This window comes from Triturus cristatus, chromosome 1_1 (assembly GCF_964204655.1).
Source record: "Triturus cristatus chromosome 1_1, aTriCri1.1, whole genome shotgun sequence".
Lineage (NCBI taxonomy): Eukaryota > Metazoa > Chordata > Amphibia > Caudata > Salamandridae > Triturus > Triturus cristatus.
Genome location: NC_140579.1, coordinates 366798970 through 366819377, shown reverse-complemented (window position 1 = coordinate 366819377; position 20408 = coordinate 366798970). Strand labels below are relative to the sequence as shown.

Genomic DNA, 20408 nt, shown 5'->3' with positions numbered 1-20408 from the left:
ACGCGGTCCGGCCTCAGCCGCACAACGAGGACCCATATTAATGGGGGTATCGTTCCTGCGACCCCCCGAACCTCTGATACTGACGTCAGGAAACAGTATGGGCCCCCAGTGGAAAAACTGGATAGAAGACTTTGAAGACTTTAAGAAAGGCTCAAAAGTAGATGATCCTGACCATCAACTTATAGCGCTAAAAAGTCTAGTGGGCAGAGACATTGGACAGATAATCAAAGAATTGCCCCCAGCGGATAACGCATCGTATGCCGACGTGAAGAACGCTCCCTAGACTATGAACGTTACACCTTCAATCTCGCGTCCCAAGAGCGCGATGAATCAATGGGCGATTTCATCTCACGACTAAAACGTCTGGCATGATATTGTGAGTTCGACAACTTTAACACCGAAGATGCACTGCGATTACGCATCATCGAGGGATGTCAATCCGAATCACTGCGACTTCGACTCCTAAAAAAACACTACTTGCTTGACGACATTGAAGAACTCACATGCATAAATGACCAAGCCGAAGAGCACGCAAAGAAGATGGAGGCCGGGAAGACAGAAAAGCGGGAACAAGCTCTCCGAGTCCAATCCCAGACGGACACCAGACATCGGCCGGATCATCGGAGGCCTGTCAAACCTACAAGCTCGTCCCACGGCGGGACCAGAAGCAGTACAACCCGGAAACAACCGCCGCACTGCTACAGATGTGGCCTAGAATATGCACACACTGGCACGTGCCCAGCCATGGGCCAACAATGTCATAGATGCGGGAGAGATAATCACTTTGAAGCTATGTGCCAAACTAAGCATAAATAAACTAGGCCAGTCAGATGATGTGCCGGGACACGTCACCATGCGAGGGCAGTGCACGGAAGAAGAGAGCGATCAACCCGCTCCTCCAGGTCCAGCACCCAGTCCCAGGCGTTGTATCGTTCTCACAGGTCGACATCAAGAGAATCGTCCGCACTCACTCCCATATCGCAGGACAGTGATGAATATGCATGCATGGTGGCTGACCCAGACCGGCTGAAGAAATACCCCCCGACTAGATATTCAAACGGAATATGAAAAGATGTGCCCGAAACCGAAGCTGGAGCCAGCTGCAGTGCACGTCTACACCTGGATGTTCAAGGAACCACTGCCGTGCCTAGGACGTTGTCCCACGACACTAACCTACAAGAACAGATCAATTCAAGCTCAAATTCACGTCATAGAAGGCCCTGAAGCTGCCGACTGCCTACTCAGCTTACCCGCAGCAGAACGACTGAGACTGGTAGAGATCCTGTTCAAAGTAGATGACTCGCCTGACATGATCAACAAATTCCCGATGCTGTTCTCAGCCCTAGGAAAGTTAGCCAACGTCAAAGTCAAACTACACATTAACGAGCAAGTCACGCCAGTGGCCCAGCACCACAGGAAAGTACCTTTTCACCCCCAGCAAGCGGTCGATGATGAGCTTCAAGATCTACTGAGAGCAGACATCATAAAACGACCATCTGGACCCACCCCATGGGTGTCACCAGTGGTAGTAGTGCCCAAGCGAGGGCATGAAAACAAAGTACGCCTGTGCGTGGACATGCGCGTCCCGAATACAGCCATAGAGCTGGAAAGACATCCCGGACCTCATATTAGCGACATGATTACCCGCCTGAACGGAGCAACGGTTTTCTCAAAATTAGACCTCAACAAAGGATATCACCAGCTCGAACTCCACGAGAAATCAAGGTACATTACAACATTCACCACTCATCAAGGACTCTTCAGATATAAACGCCCCAACTTTGGCATCTTGTCAGCGGCGGAGATCTTTCAAGAATCCGTTCGGCGAGTGATCCACCACATTCCCAACTCATTTAACTACAGTGACGACATACTTGTATTTGGCACGACACGTGAAGAACACGACAAAGCCCCAGACCGTGTTTGCCATGCCCTTCTAAGGGCCAATCTCACACTCAACAAAGGCAAGTGTGAATTTCACAAGTCAACCCTTAAGTTCTATGGACACATCTTCTCCAAAGATGGCATGAGACCAGACCCGGACAAAGTCTCAGCACTCGCTGACACACCGCAACCCCGCGATGTCAGTGATGTTCGGTCATTCCTGGGTATGGCCAGTTATTGTGCCAGATACATTAAAGACTATGCAACCATCAGTTACCCACTGCGAGAGCTAACAAGACAGGGTCAACCCTTTCACTGGTCCAGGGCATGTGAACACGCTTTCAATAAGATCAAAGGCACGGTGAGCTCTGCCGCCCACTTGGCTTACTTCAACCCCAAAAGGAAAACAGAAGTCACCGTTGACGCCAGCCCCGTGGGCCTGGGTGCCATCCTTGCCCAATATGAAGATGAAGGAGACCAGCGTCACATCATAGCCTATGCCAGTCGCAATCTCACAGACACGGAAAAGGCATATTCGCAACCGGAGAAGGAAAGCCTAGCGGTTGTGTGGGCGTGCGACCATCAGGCTCTAATCACCATCTTCGGCAACCCGCGAGCGAAGATGCCGCCAAGGATCGAAAGGTGGGGGATCCGCCTGCAGGACTATAACTACACCATTATCCACAAACCAGGAAAGGCAGAAAATCCAGCAGACTACATTTCACGCCATTCTCAGACACTGACACAGACACACATTTCGCTGGCTGAGGAATATCTTCATTTTGTGATCGACCAAGCGTGCCCACCTGCCATTCCACTAGAAGCTATTATTGAAGCCACTACCAAGGATGCCACACTCCAAGAGGTCATGCAGCGCATCCGAGCAGACTCATGGAGACATCTGGAGACTTCCCAAGCCAGCACTGATATCAACATGCAAAAACTCATCCTTCAAACATGTCAAGGATGACCTCACGATCAGTGCAGATGGGTTGTTACTGAGGGAAAGGAGGATTGTCATTCCTCGGCAACTACGACAAGGAACCATCAATCTAGCTCACGAAGGTCATAGGGGCGTAGTAGCCACAAAGAAAGCGCTGCGAGAGAGAGCCTGGTTCCCGCCTCTTGACCAGATGGTAGAGGCCACGCTTCAAGACTGCCCGCAATGCCAACTAGTGGGGCGAGAAGAACCACACACCCCACTACAAATGTCTGATCTCCCGGACGGCGTATGACAACAAGTAGCCGTCGATTTCTTTGGCCCATTAAAATATGGGAAATATGTCATCGTTGTCATGGACGAATATTCTCGCTTTCCCATTGCACACCAACTACCGTCCACAAGAGCATCTGCAGTCGTACCAGTCCTTGACGAAACATTCGCAGCATGGGGGATTCCACAGACAGTAAAAACGGACAATGGACCACCTTTTAACAGACATGAGTTTACAGAATTCGCAGACCACCTGAACTTTAGACACCGGAAAATCACCCCCCTTTGGCCTCAAGCCAATGGGATGGTTGAGCGCTTCATGGCCACCCTGAAGAAAACAATACAGCAAGCGGAACTGTCCCAGAGGGACATACAACCGGCGCTCAACGAGGTACTGAGAGCTTATTGCACAACACCACACAGTACCACCAACCGGTGTCCTGCTACCCTGATAATGGGGAGAACTCCGCGCACCAGGATTCCGACGTCGGACGCAGTCATACACTCCAGACTCCCGACCACAGATCATGAGACCTTAATGAACATTGACAGAGACAAGAAAGCAAGGATGAAAGACTACGCTGACAATGAGCGCCATGCAAAGACATCAAACATCCAAGAAGGAGACTGGGTATTAGTGAAACAGGAACAGAGAACTAAAGCCGACAGCCGATATCATGCTCACCCGCTGCAAGTAGTGAAAAAAAAAGGAACCATGATTACAGCAGCATCCACGACAAAGAGAACCACGGGAAACGTCTCACATTTCAAGAAGTGCAATCCGGCGGCATATCGTCGAGAAGAGGAAACGGACAGAGACACAGACACCACAGACCAAGGAGCAGACAGTCTCGAAGAACGTTTTCATGTAATTAACATGGATGAACCCGAAGAACAGAGACCTCCCCGTCGGCGGCAGAGGGTCACACGAAGGCCGGTTCGACTCATTGAAGAACTTTAAAGACTGCGACCCAAGTTAAATGACAATGTATAAAAGGGGGAGATGTCGCGTCGTCATGCCTGACCGAGTCCTCACTTCCGGGTCAGGCATGACAGGAAGGGGACGGGAGGGGGCGGGGCAAGTGCGCGCGAGGAAAAACGCTGCGAGGAGATCGAGAATAAAGGCAGGCAGAAAAGGAGCTCCTGAGTGCCGGGTCTCATTTAGCGCACGCGACGCTAAAAGGGGATGCCTGTATGTGTTTGTACTTTGGTATGCAATGTATTGCACATTATTTGCATGTATTTGTGAATGCCTAGGAACCATACGAGGCAGTCACGGTTTTGGGTAGAGGAGCGATTAGGTAGGCCAGAACCCCCACCCTCAAGGGATCCTCCTTTTCCCCCCAATGGGCCTGCTTATAATTGGAGAAGACTCAGTTTGATCTTGTCCTAATGCTTCATGTGGGTCTGTGGGCCCCACTCAATCTGCTTAATCAGTTCAACTGCATAATAAGTTGAGAAGTTGTGCCGTTTAAAGTGTCTGAATGGACACGTGAGATGTTAGCAGGGAGTGTGACTGATGTAAGAAGAAGGCTCATCGAGTTGAGGTTTATTCAGAGCACAAGTGTAGGAGAGCGACTCCTAGCAGGCACCGCGAGGCTCTCTGCAGACAGTTCTGGAATCCCTCTACCTCATCCATAAGAACAAGAACACATAAGAGCTAAGCATAGCATGTGAAACATGACACACACCTTGCTGCCTTTCTGAGTGGATACTTGTGCAGTCAGAAGGGAAGGTCACTGATGTTATCACATTGCTGCATATCTTCAAAGCAAAAGTAGGGTGTACAGCTTCACTCCCATTGGAAAAAAGGATTAGTAGCCGGCTCCCATCACAAGGTAATTAAGAGTCAAAGACAGACATGAAAGAAACAATCTGAAAAACATGTTTACCTATGCCTAGAAAAGTAAATAAATAGGTTTAGTAGGGTGGCTACCTCCATCGATGTCATACCAGACACTGTTTCCAGTTGTAGACTCTTGTGCGCTAGTCTAATCCATTCTAGGTGTTGGAGTCTTTTTTTGCTTGCACTGAAATAACTAGTTTAACACTTCTGAATTTGGGTTGTTTAATGAACCTGAGCGGTGTGTGAAGTAAGTTGTGAGGATAACTGATGCTATCACCTTTCTGCCTGTTTGCAAAGGAACAGAGGGGTGTCTAGAGACACTCCCACTGCAACAAAAGATAAGGAGTGCAAGATAGTACATCAGACATATAGAGAGAGCTAGAGGTTAAATGCCTCTCTCCATCCTACAAACCGACTAACAATCCCACACAAAAGGTACGGTGAGTGGTGATTTCTGCACTTACCCTGTTCTCTAGGGAATCATGGCCCAATAGTCTCGGGGGTGGAGGGGAGTCCTTTTTAAAGTTAAAGACCAAAAACTCAAGTTTCATCCATAGTTATTACCGACACTTCAACCTTAATTTTAAAACTGGGGAGATTGAAAAATAATTGGCTCTTGTGCAGGCTACCCAACATTCCAAGAGTGAAGCATGAAATCAGTGCTTCCTTCACAGACCATATCAAAGTTGGGGTTATCATACGCAGCAATAAGGATACAATTTTTGTATTATTTTTCCAGGAAAAACAAGCGCAGTGACATGGTATTTCCTATTCCCATGCCTAGGCATTGCAGCGCAGGGGTTGCATCATCAGAATTTAGCATTGTAAAACCCCTGAAGCGAAAATGCATTGTTTTAGGACTCCCCCTGCCCCCCCAACCCGGCTGAAGATCACCTCACACTGCTGAACATGGTTCATCTGGAAGCTGAGCCCCAGGGGCAGGGGAGTTGCTGTGGAAACAATTGGACTCAAATGTATCAGTGCTGGCTCCACTTACACCCATAACTCTAATGGTGTATTGATATAGCCCATGTTCATGTACTGAACTGGTAAACAGTGACATAATCAGATAAGTTCAAGATGTTGTGTTTTTGTTTTGTACTTTCTAGGAGATGTTCCAGCTCTCCGAGTATCTCAAGGTAAGCGAGCATCTGAACCCTGAAAAGCGCTTTTCTATAATCGTTTACAAGAATTATATATTCCTTAAGAAGAGAATTTATTATCCAAATATCGTATCTCACTATATGACAGTAAATATCAAAGTATTCTTCACACTGTAAGCTTTGGGAAGACGTCACAGGGCCCAGTGAGATTGAATTTCATAAAGATGGGGGGAGTAGAAGGAGGAACAGAGAGAGGAAGAGAGAGACGGAAAGGGTAAGAGACAGAAAAGAAGATCGAGAGAGGAGGAGAAACAACCAATGAGACATAAAGATAGGAGAAAAGAAAGAGGTAAAGCAAGAGAAAGTTTTCCCAAGACCCTAAAAATATAGGGGCATATCAGCAAGACAGCGATAAATATCGCAAAGCGCGCTTAGCGCTTTTATATTTATCGCAGTCTATCGCTGGAATTTATCTCCCGGTTAGCGTGTTATTAACAACGCGTTACTCCAGGGCAATAATATTCCAGTGAAATGGGCCAACATCGCTGGAAAACCAGTGATGTTGCACTCAAAAGGCGATTCATATCACCATAATCCACCCCTAACATTATGGATACATAAGTCTAGATTTTAGACATTCAAATCCAGCTATAATGCCCAGCTAGTGTGATTTTGCACATCGCTATGCCGGCCGGGTCATTGTTGTAAATATCGCGAAGCTGGCTTCATGATATTTATCCATGGTGCTTTTTTGAGGCACGCCTACTTTTCATCTCATTAGCGATGCAAAGTTAGGGGTGCTGAGAACGGGCGCTAAGTATGCAAGACACGCGCCAGCGTGTCCTTGCTGATGAAGCGATAAAGTTACCGCCGCTTTTGCCCAAAAACGGACGCTAAAGCGGCGATAAGTTTATCGCCAACCCTTGTTAATATGCCCCTTATTTCTTTCAGCTAGCATATAGTTGTGTTAATATACTTCTATCATCACTTTCAATTTCTTTCTTCTTGTATTTGTTTCTGTTTGTTTTTGCCATGCACTTTACAATATCCAAAACGACTCGCATACCCACGGAAAAGTCTATTCATGTAACCATGTAAATTTTGATTTGTACTTTAATGTTTAAAGTTTTATTGTTCGGTGCCCCACTAACCATTGTTCTGTTACTGAAGATTTTAGCTATGAAAATGTCTCCCTAAAGTTATTGTATGCACTGAAGAATTATGTTTAGTTTCCCATTTTTCGAATATGATGAGCTAAGCTTTTCCCATCCTATTTATCACCAGCAGACATTTTCAGTTATAGGAATGCTGAACTCGGGGAACATTATGTATGTTTTCAATTATACTACCAAGACGTGAACATTAAAAACACTACGAAGGAATGAACGTTTAAAAAAACCCGATTAACTATTGACATAAAAAAAATAGGCAAGCAACTCTAAAAATTAGTTTTTAGGTATGGCGTTGGCTAAGAATTTTTGATTTTACAGACAAAAATGTACTCCTTATTTACTTACAATAAGGTGCTTTCAGCTGGCCCTATTCATGCTTTGGTCTGCTTTCCATTTTGCTCTCACCTACCGCAGCGCAAAGATGGAGCAATGGATCAGCCCACTTCAGCCATTTGTTTCTTCCTCTTTTGAGTTATAGTATTCCAAAAGCACAATGTCAACACCCACAGAGAAAGTATTCCCCCTCTGTCCCAGGAATTTGTGGAAGGGAATTGTAGTATGTTGCGAATGCATGTCTATAGGAGGGGAGCAGCTTTAATATCGTCCTGCCGATTCATAGATTTTTCAAGCAAAACACAGAAAGTGAGAACAATTTGGAAACTGAAAGTTTCCGGATTAGCATATTTCTGAATTCGGAAAATGCACGTCTTCTGGTTTAGAAATACCCATGATTGGTTCTGTAAGAGCAGAACAAGACGTTGCATAGTTCTGTAGCCCAAAAACTGCAGGCTACAGGTAGGAACAGAACTGAAAGATAACACTACAACATTGAGCAGAGGATCTGCTAGTTTGCCTGAGATCTGAATACTAATGCGCTGCCAGTCACTGAGGTAAATCATCTGAGGGATACCCTGCTTTACCAGGAAGCAATTGTAAATTAATCAATATTGTCATCATGTTTTAAGACTATGATTAGCCAAACAGCTATATTTATGTGGCTTTCGTTTTGTCTACATCTCTCCGATAAGATAAGTGGTTAGACTCGGTGAGCTTTACACACATGAAAACCTTGATGAAATCGGTCCATTTGCCAAAATATAGTTACATTTATGTCACTGTTGGAAACTGGCAGCCAAGGTGCCTGTATATGGCACTCGTCTACATCTTGTCAAGTAAGTGCACTTTCTAGTTATAGCTCATAACCTTTTCTGTGCCCTTGGTCAAACTCCACTCTATTCTCTGGGACTTTTTTCAAGGTAGAAAATTGAACAGGATGTGCTCATGCAAACCTTATGATCAAAAGATCCCCATGGTGTTGATACTATTATATCACATACATTGAACCTTATTTTACTTGTACTTGTTTTAAACATATTTTACTTGTTTTAGTATTTACAAGTTGTTTTTTATCGTGTGTTACACTGTTTCTCAGAGAATCTAGAGTGATAGTGTTTGGTAACTGTCCGGGTAAAGCAGTGTCGTACCCTACAAGACTGTCTTTCAATTTCTACCTAAAGGCCAAGAATTCATGGGGCCAGTATGGCTGCTCCCTGTCAGCGACATCACCTACTATGAACGTGAATACCCCTCATATCTAGTGCACCAATAGAACGTCCTGTTTAGAGTCACTGTCCTGGTTGAAGAAGAGCACGTCCTGGGGGAAATTAAATAATGACATAACAGTTTTCATGCATGCAGATGCTGAACACCTTCCAGGATTACTTCTATAAAGTCTCAGTGGATGGACTTACTCTTCTATAAATCCATTCACTGAGATACTTATGCATGGCGCAAACATGCTTTTATGCACGTCGACACTGACCTGCGGTTTTACGTAGGACGATTGGCAGAGCTCTGTAAAAACCTAAGTGCAAGTATTTATGGTTTAGGGAAGTATTAATACAAGGAAAGCATGGATGGTCATAAAGTGACAGTATATGTACTGATGATGGTTTGTTTGAAGAGCCAAATTAGTAGTGAACAAGAAATCTGTAATGTGCTTGCGGGGATTACTAACATCTTACATTACACTGGCAGCACAGACTTTGTATTTCGAGCCGAGTTGGAAGCGCCACATTCAGAATTTGAAAATGGCAACATAGGCTTGAACAACTTTCACTGAGGCTACAAGGGTGGCATGTCAGAAAGTCGTAGGTGTTAACATCATTCTACAGGTTGTTATTGTTGTCCTACAGTCAAAATATACACCACCAAAACACTGCCAGTGTCAAAATATACATTTCTATGTACTTTGAAGATTTAAGTATCCTTGGTACATATGTGTGTAGTTGAGTATAGTATACCTGTACTAACATATGTATACCTAATGTGGCAAAATCTGGTAGTCAATCCTTTGACTATAATTTGTTGCAGTATAATATTAAATTCACATTATATGTACCAGGTGTAACACGTGATCGCAAGAAGCCTAACTCTATCTAGACTTTCTTGTGAAGTTGTTTATTATGAGAAGGAAGATAAGTGTTTAGCATTATGTGTAGGGGGTACTGGATGGGTTTATTTCACAGGTAGAGTTGTAGAAGTACATGAACCAAGATTTGATGTTGAAAACTTGTATTACGTTTGAGAAAAGAATTATCTTTTTTTGTCATTGCTTCATAATGTGGCCAGAAACCTACTGCTCTGCTTCATTTTGAGTTCAATTTTGAACAATCTCTTTTGTTGATTCCTTCCATTCTCCAGGAAGCCCTGCACCGGGAGCTGAGGTTGAAGAAGAAGCTTGCCATCCTTCAGGAACTTCTGACTGCATTGATTCAAGCCGCTGAGAACTCTTGGAAGGTAGGAAACACTACATACTGGCATGCATGGCGGATGAGATGAAGTGTGTTTTTGTACACACATAACCTTAACTTTGAGGAACTATAAGGATAGGAGGAGCAAGAAATACAGTTGCACTGCTGACCAACTATATAATAATTTGATATTCTGCACAGGAATTTCAGGTCTTAAGCTTCAAGATAAATTCTTTCATGGGTAGAGGAAGTGACATCATGTATGGTTTGACACCAAAGACGTCATCACATTCTTAATCCCGATTTGAGCTTTGTTTACTTTCTGTTCCTGCTACTGCCTTCATTAGCCCTGTGATCAGAAGTATCAATGACAGTGCCAAGAGCAGCAAAGAGAAATCCTGGGTTAGCTAAAAGTGTTGGATAGCATGTTTGAATTAATTTCAGCCAGTGGTAATTCCTCAGGGCCGCATCCCAATCCATCATCATTTTGCACACCTTGTCACCTCAATTAGGACCCAGCTCTATGCAAATCAGTCTCGTCCCTCCTCCAGTCGTAACACTCCATCCCAAACTGCCTAGCCAGGTCCTTCCTGGAGCGGAACACAAGCAACCAAGTTTCTCCCTAATTATGGGCTCATCAGCCTGGTACAGCTTGGTTCCAGTGACAACGTGTGCATGGGACACTCGTCTGGGCATGCCTGTCCCAGTATGGGGCATAGCCAAATAAAAAATACCGACACATTTGTATTTTGGGTTGCATTGCCTTTTCAAATTTACAGCCATTTCCAGGATAAGTGGTGCTATTAGTGTGGAGAAACTGTCCTACGCCACTATATTTTTAGGCATGAAGATGAATGGTATATCTTCACATAGAATAATGTTTTACGTGCGAATAAACAAAAAGGGAAAAATAGCTTTATCTACTCACTATAACCTCACCTATGGATGGTAATCTCTTCTCTGAGGATAATCTGCAGTCGCATGGCGTGGTCTATAGGTGAACGCCAAGGAAAATAGAAAAGTCAGACTTTCTCTGTAACACTTATGTATTTTCTGGAAATCACAACAAAAAAAAAGAGTTAAACTATGCAAATTGTAGACGTAAGTCAATGTATACGGATGCTTACTCTTATTTGTGAATGAAGCCTCATGTTTTCATTCAGCATTCACTGGTAGGAAGCACATGGCTCAATTCACAGCATGAGGTGGTGAGGCAACTGGGAGGTAGCGAGGACAGTTGTTAAATAACACAGGCCTTAACATCAGTGCAGTCGTTGACCAGAGCCTCTGGGAGCACATTATTGCAATAATGAACTATGGAAGGTGCCTGCAGTTATTTTTGCATTAGTCTCAGATTGGTGATAGTTCTAAGGAGCAAGCAGGGAGGCAATATCAGCATTCATGCAAGGCTGCCTATGTTGTCTGTTGGGATGTGGCACGTGCTCTCTCTGTTTGGTCCCGTGCTCTCCATGCCACTGAAATCAAGCTAGCCTGGCGGATGAGGGGTGAAACCCAAAAACTGTTCCCAGGTTGCTTGTTTCCGGTCCATGGAGGGCCTGGCCTGGCAGTTCGGGCTGGACTGTTCCATTGGGCGCAGGGTTAAGACTGATTTGTATTTGGCTGAGTTTAAAATGAAATGGAATGGGGAGCAAAAAAAACAATGGGTGTAGGCCCAGATCTCTGTACTGGGGTGAATGTTTGACATTGTTTAATGTTCTTTCTGTCCATTGTTCTTTCCACAAACAAATCAGCAACAGAGTTCAAAGGGAAATTACTACATAAAATCTGGTTGGGGAGAAGAATGAGATAGGCAGTATTTGGCTGAGCAGTTTTTTCTAGTCCTCACCCATTCTTTGCCTTTATTTGACACGTTACAAAACTGGAAATAAAGTTTTAAGCTGCCCGCCTTTTGTGAAGGAGAGGGAGAGGAGGGTCTGCACAGACAGGAAACAGCCCTAATGCAGTTGTACCTAAACAGATGGATTTGAGTTGGCCAAAGAGAAGGTCTGACCACAGTGTGTGCAAAGTATGTGACACCAAAGAGACTGTTTGAGGGTCCTCGTGAAGGTAATGGCCTGCTAGATGCATGTAAAGACCCTTTCATTCAGGCTCTTTGTGAACTGCAGCATGTTCCTGGATGCACCACCTGCAGCCCCCTTCTGTTCAGCGTTCATCTGACTTTCATGGCTTTTTGGAGAAATTTAGCAGTGAGGCGTATCTGTACGTCTATTGGTTGCCAGTAGAGATGGTGAATATACCGTTAGGGGTTTTGCAGTTGGTCAGTATTCTCCTCTCAAAATGATGGGACTTCCATGAAGCATGACTGTAGGATTTGCACTGAGAGAGTCTCAACCCGCTCAGAAACCACTAAAGACAACCTTACGAGATCTGCCATAAATCGGTGGATTTACGGTTGCAGGTGACCTCTAAATCACACACTTTTTATTCTGACTATATCACTGCCCATTTCTCCATCTGCTTTCATGACCCACCATCTCTTTTTGCGGCCTTGTCCTCTGTTGTGTACAGCTCAGACATTGACCATTCTTAACTTTATCTGCGAAAGCTTGCATGGAACATATGTCCCCCTTCTGCATCTCTGTTACTCGCAGTGAAAGCGAATATCCCACCCTTGCTCAACCTGAATCTGAGAAGTGTATTTGATGTACAAACGCGTAAATGCGCATCAATGAAATTACAGGATGTTTACTGAGTTTCCTTTCTGTTAACTTCCTCTTTTTGAGCGGCCTTTATTTTGTGTTCCGATGCTGCAGGTGCGAATCCTCCATCATCAAATTTCCTGCACTTATGACACTTAAAGCTCTTTAGAAACATGCAGGTTGCTTGCCCTATTTAGACATCCGTTCAAATTGCCTTAAGAAGTATATATGCTCGACTCAAATACAGAAATCACCCCCAAAAAATTGGGGGTGATGCAAAGACTGAAAAAATGAAGAGGGGACATTTCTGACATTTTTTGGGCGTTGTACACTGTTTAGCGGCCTGGAGGTGGATTCCAGCAGCGGATAAACCCAGGCCCGTGATTGACGCAGAGCTGTGGTTAGTGACGCACCTCTCCCCTGCCGTCTCGTACTTGCGCAGGAAAAAATACAATCAAAAAAGACAACCATGCCGGAAGCCGGCAGGCAGGCTGCCAACCACCGGTCTGCCACAGGTGGGCGTCGATTGAGTGCTCAGTAACTGCATAATAACCATTAAGAGGAAGCTGCTCTGTTCGTCTTTGCAAAACGCTAAATACTCAAGGAAGGTAGATTAACAGACAGAGATTTTTCTAAGAAAGATGCAGCCTCCACCTGCAACCCAACCCTTTTGAATAACCATTGATTGAACTTTGCATTGGTGCCTGTAATGGCCTATATGCCAGAGACCTCGTGGTTAGCGCGCTGCATCGCGCAGTAATGCACTTGGACACACGATGTAGTTTCCAGCGTGGTCCCGACTGCCGATTGCGGGCCACGCCCCTTTATTTATACCCAGCGCATGACGTCATGCGTCAGCGCTCGTTCCTCACCTCCGACGCGGGTAGACTATACCGCTACCCGACGTCGGAGGACACTACATTCCTTCTAACCTTTATCAAAACAAACAATAAACATTTTGACCTAGTAGGTCTGTTACCAGTCACTAGAATTCCAGTCCCAGGTCCGTCACACCAGGAAGTCCGCCAGCTGGGAGGACGGCGCCGGATTTCTTCTCAGGCTGTATCCGGACTGCTGTCCCCGCACTGATGGTGTTGTCGGGACCACTCCTTGCGAGGCTGCGCCCCCTGGGGACCGCTCCTGAGGGCTGGGCGACCTCCCGCCTGGTGTTCCTGGCGGCGACGTCGCACTCTGGTCTGGGTGATCCTCGTGATCGGAGGGGGTGGGCCCCTGACTCCCTTCTGACCCTCCATCCGCTGGCAGCTGACTCGGCCAGTCGCCCTGGCGTTCCGACGGATGCTGGTCTGAGGTCCCGGGGTGCACTCTTTTGAAGAACGATATGTTCCTGGTTACCTCCTCGGTCCCTCGCCTCGCGGTGACCAGAGTTCCAGTTCGGCGGACTACTGTCCAAGGTTTGTGTTCAAAGGGGAGCCGGAATTTGCTCCCAGGATACCTGTCCTTGAGATAGACTCTGTCTCTAACTTGAATGGTTGACATCCGGGCTCCCCGGTCGGCACTGGCCTGTTCATTGGTGTGGGTCCTATTGGCTAGAACCTTCCCCGCGTCGATCTGAGGCGGAACCCAGCTTGGGTGATGCGGGATGGTGTCTCGCACTATTCTGCCCATGCTCGCCGGTCCCGGGGCTGTCTCTGTTGTGAGATGAGGCGTCAGCCGATATTCTATCAGGAAGCTGTAGATGGCCCTCTCGAGCGGCGACCCTTCGGCGTGCGCAATGCGTACCACTTTGTTGAGGGTCCGCATGAACCTCTCCGCTTCCCCATTGGCTTGAGGCCAGCGCGGGGTCACTTTCTGGTGGTGGATTCCCCACTCCTTTAGATAGTCCGCAAATTCTTGCCCTTGGAAGGGTGGGCCATTGTCCGTCTTGACCACTTCAAATATTCCGTGCGTGGCGATAGTCTTCTCGAACTTTGTGATGACCTCCGCGGCGGTCTGGCTTCCCACCACCTCGACCTCCGGGTACTTTGTGTAGTCGTCGATGATCACCAGGGCATAGCGTCCATCTGGGAGGTGCCCAAAATCTGCGCTCACCTTCTCCCACGGTCGTTGCGGGTTTTCCTCGGTGATGACGGGGTGGGGATGCTCCGGCTGACCTGACGCCTGGCACCAGGAGCATGTTCGGACCGTTCGCTCCACCATAGGGTCCATCCCCGGGAACCATACCTTGGCTCTCAGCCGACTCTTTGTTTTCACCATGCCTTGATGGCCCCGGTGTGCCAGGTCTACTGCTTGCTGGGTCAGACTGGATGGGATCACCAGTCGCGGGCCCCGAAGAAGACACCCGCTGGTGTCAACCGAGAGTTCATCCTTGACCCGCGTGAGCGACTCCAGGATGGCCTTGGCTTGCAGCGTTCGTCTGGCCATGGAGGACTGGCTGGGGCGCCAGTCATGTGACTGGACGGCCGTCAAGACTAATTGCAGACATTCGTCCTCCTGGGTGGCTGCTACGATCGTGTCGAGGCTCATGGGCAATGGCCGGGATCTCTCTGATACCATCCGGACATATTCTTCCGTGTCTTCAGCATCCTCCTCTTCCGCTTTAGTGGCTACTCTGGGATGTCTTGAGAGGTAGTCCGCGGGATTCGAGGAGCCCGGCTTGTACTCTACTGTGTAGTCGTACTCCTGTAGCTGAAGGATCCACTTTTCGATCCGCGGCGGGGGTTTTGATGCCGATCCCTGAAACAGGGGGATGAGGGGTTTGTGGTCCGTGGACACGGTGAATGGATTGCCGTACACGTAGACGTGAAAATGTCGGCAGGCCCAATGGATGGCGATCGCTTCTCGCTCGATCTGCGAGTACCTCTGTTCTGTGTCCGTCAAAGAGCGGCTCGCATAGGCTATCGGGGCCCACTCACCATTCTCCTGCAGCTGTGCGAGGACTGCTCCTAGCCCATACGGGCTGGCGTCCACTGCCACATTGGTGGGCCGTGCCGGATTGAAATATGATAGGGTGGTATCAGCCGACAACGCCGCCTTGGTGTCCTTAAAGGCTTGCTCCTGTTCTGGTCCCCATTGCCACGGGGTGGTGGACTTTGTCAGATCCCTGAGGGGCTTCGTGAGGTTTGACAAGTCCGGGACAAACCGGCCGCAGAAGTTCACCATCCCCAGGAAACTCCTTATTTCCGAGATGTTGGAGGGTGCTGGAGCATCCTGCACATCTTTGACCTTGTCCGGGTCCGGGGCGACTCCTTGGTCGGAGAATGTGTATCCAAAGAAACTGATCTTCTTCTTTAGGAATTGGCACTTCTCTCTGTGTAGGGTCAGTCCGGATTCTTTGATCCTCTGGAGGACCCCTCGCAGCCTCCGGTGGTGGTCTTCTATCGATGAGGCGTACACCAGGAGATCATCGCTTACGTTCAGGACCCCTGGCAGCCCGCTGAGGACTTCTCGGATAGCGTTTTGAAACACCTCCGCGGCGCTTGAGATTCCGAAGTTGAGGCGTCGGTACCGCCTGAGGCCGACGTGTGTCGAGAAGGTAGTGACGTAGCGAGAGTCTGGGTGCAGCGGCAGTTGGTGATATCCGGACCTCAGGTCCATCTTTGAAAACCATCTGGCGCCGTTCAGTTCTCCCAGGATGTCGTCAATGGTGGGAGTTAGATGACGCTCCCTCTTCACTACGGCGTTGGGGAGGCGCATGTCCACGCAGATGCGGACCTGCCCCGGCTGCTTCGGTTTTCTCGCCACTACGATCGGAGACACCCACGGGGTGGGTCCGCTGACCTTCTCAATAATCCCCTGTCTCTCCAGTGCCTCTAGCTCGTCCTCCACCTTCTTGCGCAAATGGAACGCAATGCGCCTGTGTCTCAGCACCACCGGTTGGACCGACTGGTCGATGTGGAGGGATACTTCTTTACCTTTGAGGCATCCGATGCCCTTGAAGACGTCTTCGAACTCCTCTAGGATAGCCTCTAACTCTTCCTCCTGCACCGCCAGGGCGAACGATATCAGCCTCAGCTCTTCCGCTGACTGCCCACTGATCAGCATTCCATTTCCTTCAGGGGTCACGTATACTGTGGTGGGTATCTTGACATCGTTGTGGCATATCTCCGTCTTGAAACACCCCAAGAGCGGGATTGGTGTTTTCTGCCCATACGCAAACACTCTGATTCTTGCTTTGCTCAGTGGGGGGCTGGGATTTAGTTGTTCATACACATTGGCCGCCATGAGCTCGATCGACGCCCCCGTGTCTATGGTGGCTCTCACGTCCTGGTTGTGGATCTTGACTTTGCACCTTGGGAGTCATCGTCTCTTCCGTCGTGGTTGGTCTACCGCGAACACGTAGTGAACCGGGTAGTCCCCTGCGTCGTCATCCATGTCCTCTCCGTCTTGCTCTTCCGCCACCGTCTGGGCCGCCTCTCCGTGACTTTGTGGACCGGCAGACTGCCGCGAAATGGTTCATCCACCCGCATGCACTGCATCTTTTCCCTCTTGCTGGGCAATCTTGCAGGCGATGGGGCGCGCCTCCGCAGTATCCACATCCCTTTTTCCTGTCTTGCGGCTTTCTCCCTGCGTTTTGGGGCGATTTGGGCCTTACCGCGTTGGTCGTGTCCACCGCGTTGACTTGCTCCGTCTTGACAGGGCGGTGGAGCGCCGCCTCCATGTGCGACGCCCTGGCTTGCGACAATTCTTTCGACCGGCCCAAAGTGAGGATGTCCGCCAGAGGCTTGCCGTCCTCCTGAAGAATGTTGACTCTGAGTTTGGATGAGTAGCATCCTTGAATAATCTGACCTCGGATCTCCTCCTGTTCATCGCGAAAACCACACGTGCTGGCCAGTTCCTTCAGGCGCCCATGGAATGCGTCCAGCGATTCTTCCGCTTCCTGCTTGGCCTGGCGAAATATGAACCGTTCGTAGTCCCTGTTCGCCATCGGCTCGAAGTGCGCATTCAGGGCATTGAGAAGCGTGTGGTAGGTCATAGGTGTTGCCTCCACCAATGTCTTGTAAATGCGATGGATGTCCTTGCCTCCCAGGTGAAGAAGTAGGGCCCTGCGCCGCTCTCGGGCTATGCCCGCCCCTTCGAAGTAGATCTGGAGACGATCGGTCCAGTCTCTCCATCGAGGGGCAAGAGAGGAGGAAGTGCCGTCGACCACAAATGGCTCAATGGCGGGAATCGACGCCATCTTGGCGCAGTCGCAGATACACTCCGCAGCACGTGCGCTCCCTACCTTCCTGGGACAGCGACAGCCGCTTGGCTGAGGTCAGGATGGACACCCTTAGGGCCTCTTCAGTGTCCCGGCCGTGTCAGGCCTCGCAGCGGGGTCCTCCGCTCACCAGGGTGCCGGGCGCGAATCTCCGTAGGCTCCGCCGGCCACGTGCAAGGCACACACCCATCAGCAGGCACGCCCCCGAGGAGATGGGCCCAGCATGGGGTCTCCCAACCTGCCTAGGGCTCATCGCAGGCGAGCTGCACCCAGGCGAGACAGCAAGGGGCCAGGGTCGAGGGCACAGCAGTGGTGCACGAGGAGATGGAGGATGGTTTCTGCCCCTCGTCGCCAGTGTAATGGCCTATATGCCAGAGACCTCGTGGTTAGCGCGCTGCATCGCGCAGTAATGCACTTGGACACACGATGTAGTTTCCAGCGTGGTCCCGACTGCCGATTGCGGGCCACGCCCCTTTATTTATACCCAGCGCATGACGTCATGCGTCAGCGCTCGTTCCTCACCTCCGACGCGGGTAGACTATACCGCTACCCGACGTCGGAGGACACTACAGTGCCGTCCTCTGGTTTTACATCCAGTGAGATGGAGCAGGCTGGAGACGCAAAATAAATGTGAGAGACGCACCCAAAAGGACTTTACTTGTGAATTCTCAGTCCCGCCCTTCTTTCTCTCTTTCAGAGTCAGCTGAATGAAGACCGACTGAACTGCAAGGCGGGGGCCCTTGAACAGAAGCTGCAGATTTACTCTCAGGTAAGGGCGTTTGCAAACGAAAGGGTGCGGTGCCCAAAGCTCCGCTCCGTCAGGCGCTATTAAACATCGGTGCGCCGGGTACCAAGGCTGCATGGGGTTGAACTCACCTCAGGTCTCTTTAATCTACTACCAGACACTGCTGTCTCTTTATCTCACTCTTGCTGGTCCATAATTTCTCCCTCCTTCCCCGTTTTTCCGTCTTTTTCTTACTCCTTCTTTCCTGTTTGTGTGGGATCCTTTTTAGGTCTCGGACTAGGCAGCGCATGCGCTGTCTCGTGGAGAGATGCTGTATACAGTATAGTGGGGAAGCTCCGCCCACTTTCCCGGCTACCTTTTTAATTGGCCAAAACCGTAAATACAGCATTCTCATTGGTGTTCGGCAAGTTAGTCCCGCCTCCTAACGGCCATTACGTCATTTTTGTCCCTCCATGGCTATCAGCCCCTTTACTTTCCAAACAGTTCTGTTCCCCTGACTCCCCCAGTTCCCTCCTGTAGTCTGTCACTTCTCTGCCCACCACAACTCCCTCCCCACCCCCGTTCCTGCCTTTTTGCACGACCGCAGTTTTGTTTACAATGCAATAGGGCTCATGTAAATACGAGTCCTATTGCATTTGTAAATGCTTGACTTCTGGCTGATTGGCTGAGTGGATTTGCACTCTTTTTTGCCTGACTTGCACAGTCTCTGGCTCCGTTACCAGGAAGCGGAAGCATAGCGGCTGTAATGCAAATGCACACATCCTGCTTTACCGAGGGCAGGCAGGAGCTCGCGGCGCACTCCAGCGCCGTCCATTCAAGCCACCAAGTTTTATAAGAAAACAACAATCGCGGCATCCACGCTTTACCTTTAACCATGTTAAAGTACAGCGCGGGTGTTGCGACCCCGTACCACCTACTGCCCGGGTTCTGCTTTTTTCACACCCCTTTTCCCAGGTTCCAGTAACTGCCGGAACCAGCGCTCCTCCTCGCCCGGGGAAGAGTTAATTCATGTGCGGGGTTGACGGTGAGTGTCCACAGTGTTGGTGCCATGTGAGTACGTCTTATTTGAAATACCGCAGTATCTATCTGTGTTTGTCAGCGCCTCATAGTGTGAGTATCGCAGTTCCTGTGATTTCCCTGCCCATGTTCTTAGTCCCCGTGTCCTTGTATCTCTCTTTCAGTGTCTATGTTTCCCTTCCCCAGTGTCCGTGTATCTCTGTTCTATGGCCCATATATCCATATCCCGGTGTCTGGATCCCCCATCCCGGTGCCTCTGTTCCAGTCTCCGTATGCCTCTGTCTCAGTGTCTCTTTGCCCATGTATCTCTCTCGCAGTGTCTCTGGTTTTCTTTTTCTCGTTGGCTGTGCACCAAGTTTTTTAAGAAAACAACAATCGCTGCACCCGCACTTTACCTTTAACAATGTTAAAGTACAGCGCGGGTGCTGCAACCCCGTACCTCCTACTGCCCGGGTTGTGCTTTTTTCACACCCCTTTTCCCAGGCTCCAGTAACTACCGGAACCAGCGCCCCTCTTCACCCGTGGAAGAGTTAATTCCTGTGCGGGGGCGATGGTGAGTGTCCACAGTGTCTATGTATTTCTGTTTTATTGCCCATTCATTCTTGCCCCAGTGCCTGAATCTCCCTGCCCCAGTGCCTCTATCTTCCTGGCCCACTGCCTGAATCTCCCTGTTCCAGTGCCTGCATGCCCCTGTCCCTGTGCCTCTCAGTCCCCGTGTCCTTGTATCCCTCTCTGTGTCTGTGTTTCCCTTTCCTAGTGCCAGTGTATCTCTGTCCTATTGCCATTGTATCCCTGCCCCAGTGCCTTTTCTCTCCCTGTCCCTATATCTCCCTGTGCCTGTATCTCTCTGCCTTAGT

At 48.8% G+C, this 20408-nt stretch overlaps 1 protein-coding gene across 4 annotated transcripts in view; it reads left to right on the top strand.

The window, feature by feature from the left end:
* Nucleotides 1-20408, top strand: part of TRAF3IP3 (TRAF3 interacting protein 3) — a 546425-nt gene that overhangs the window by 196771 nt on the left and 329246 nt on the right. For 2 of the 4 annotated variants that reach the window (XM_085631127.1, XM_085631089.1), the window contains exons 6-8: nucleotides 6053-6082; nucleotides 9922-10017; nucleotides 18487-18558. In XM_085631127.1, the coding sequence (XP_085487253.1) occupies nucleotides 6053-6082; nucleotides 9922-10017; nucleotides 18487-18558 (198 nt within the window). The remainder of the gene's footprint in view (nucleotides 1-6052; nucleotides 6083-9921; nucleotides 10018-18486; nucleotides 18559-20408) is intronic. The other 2 variants (XM_085631112.1, XM_085631142.1) reach the window with 1 other exon arrangement.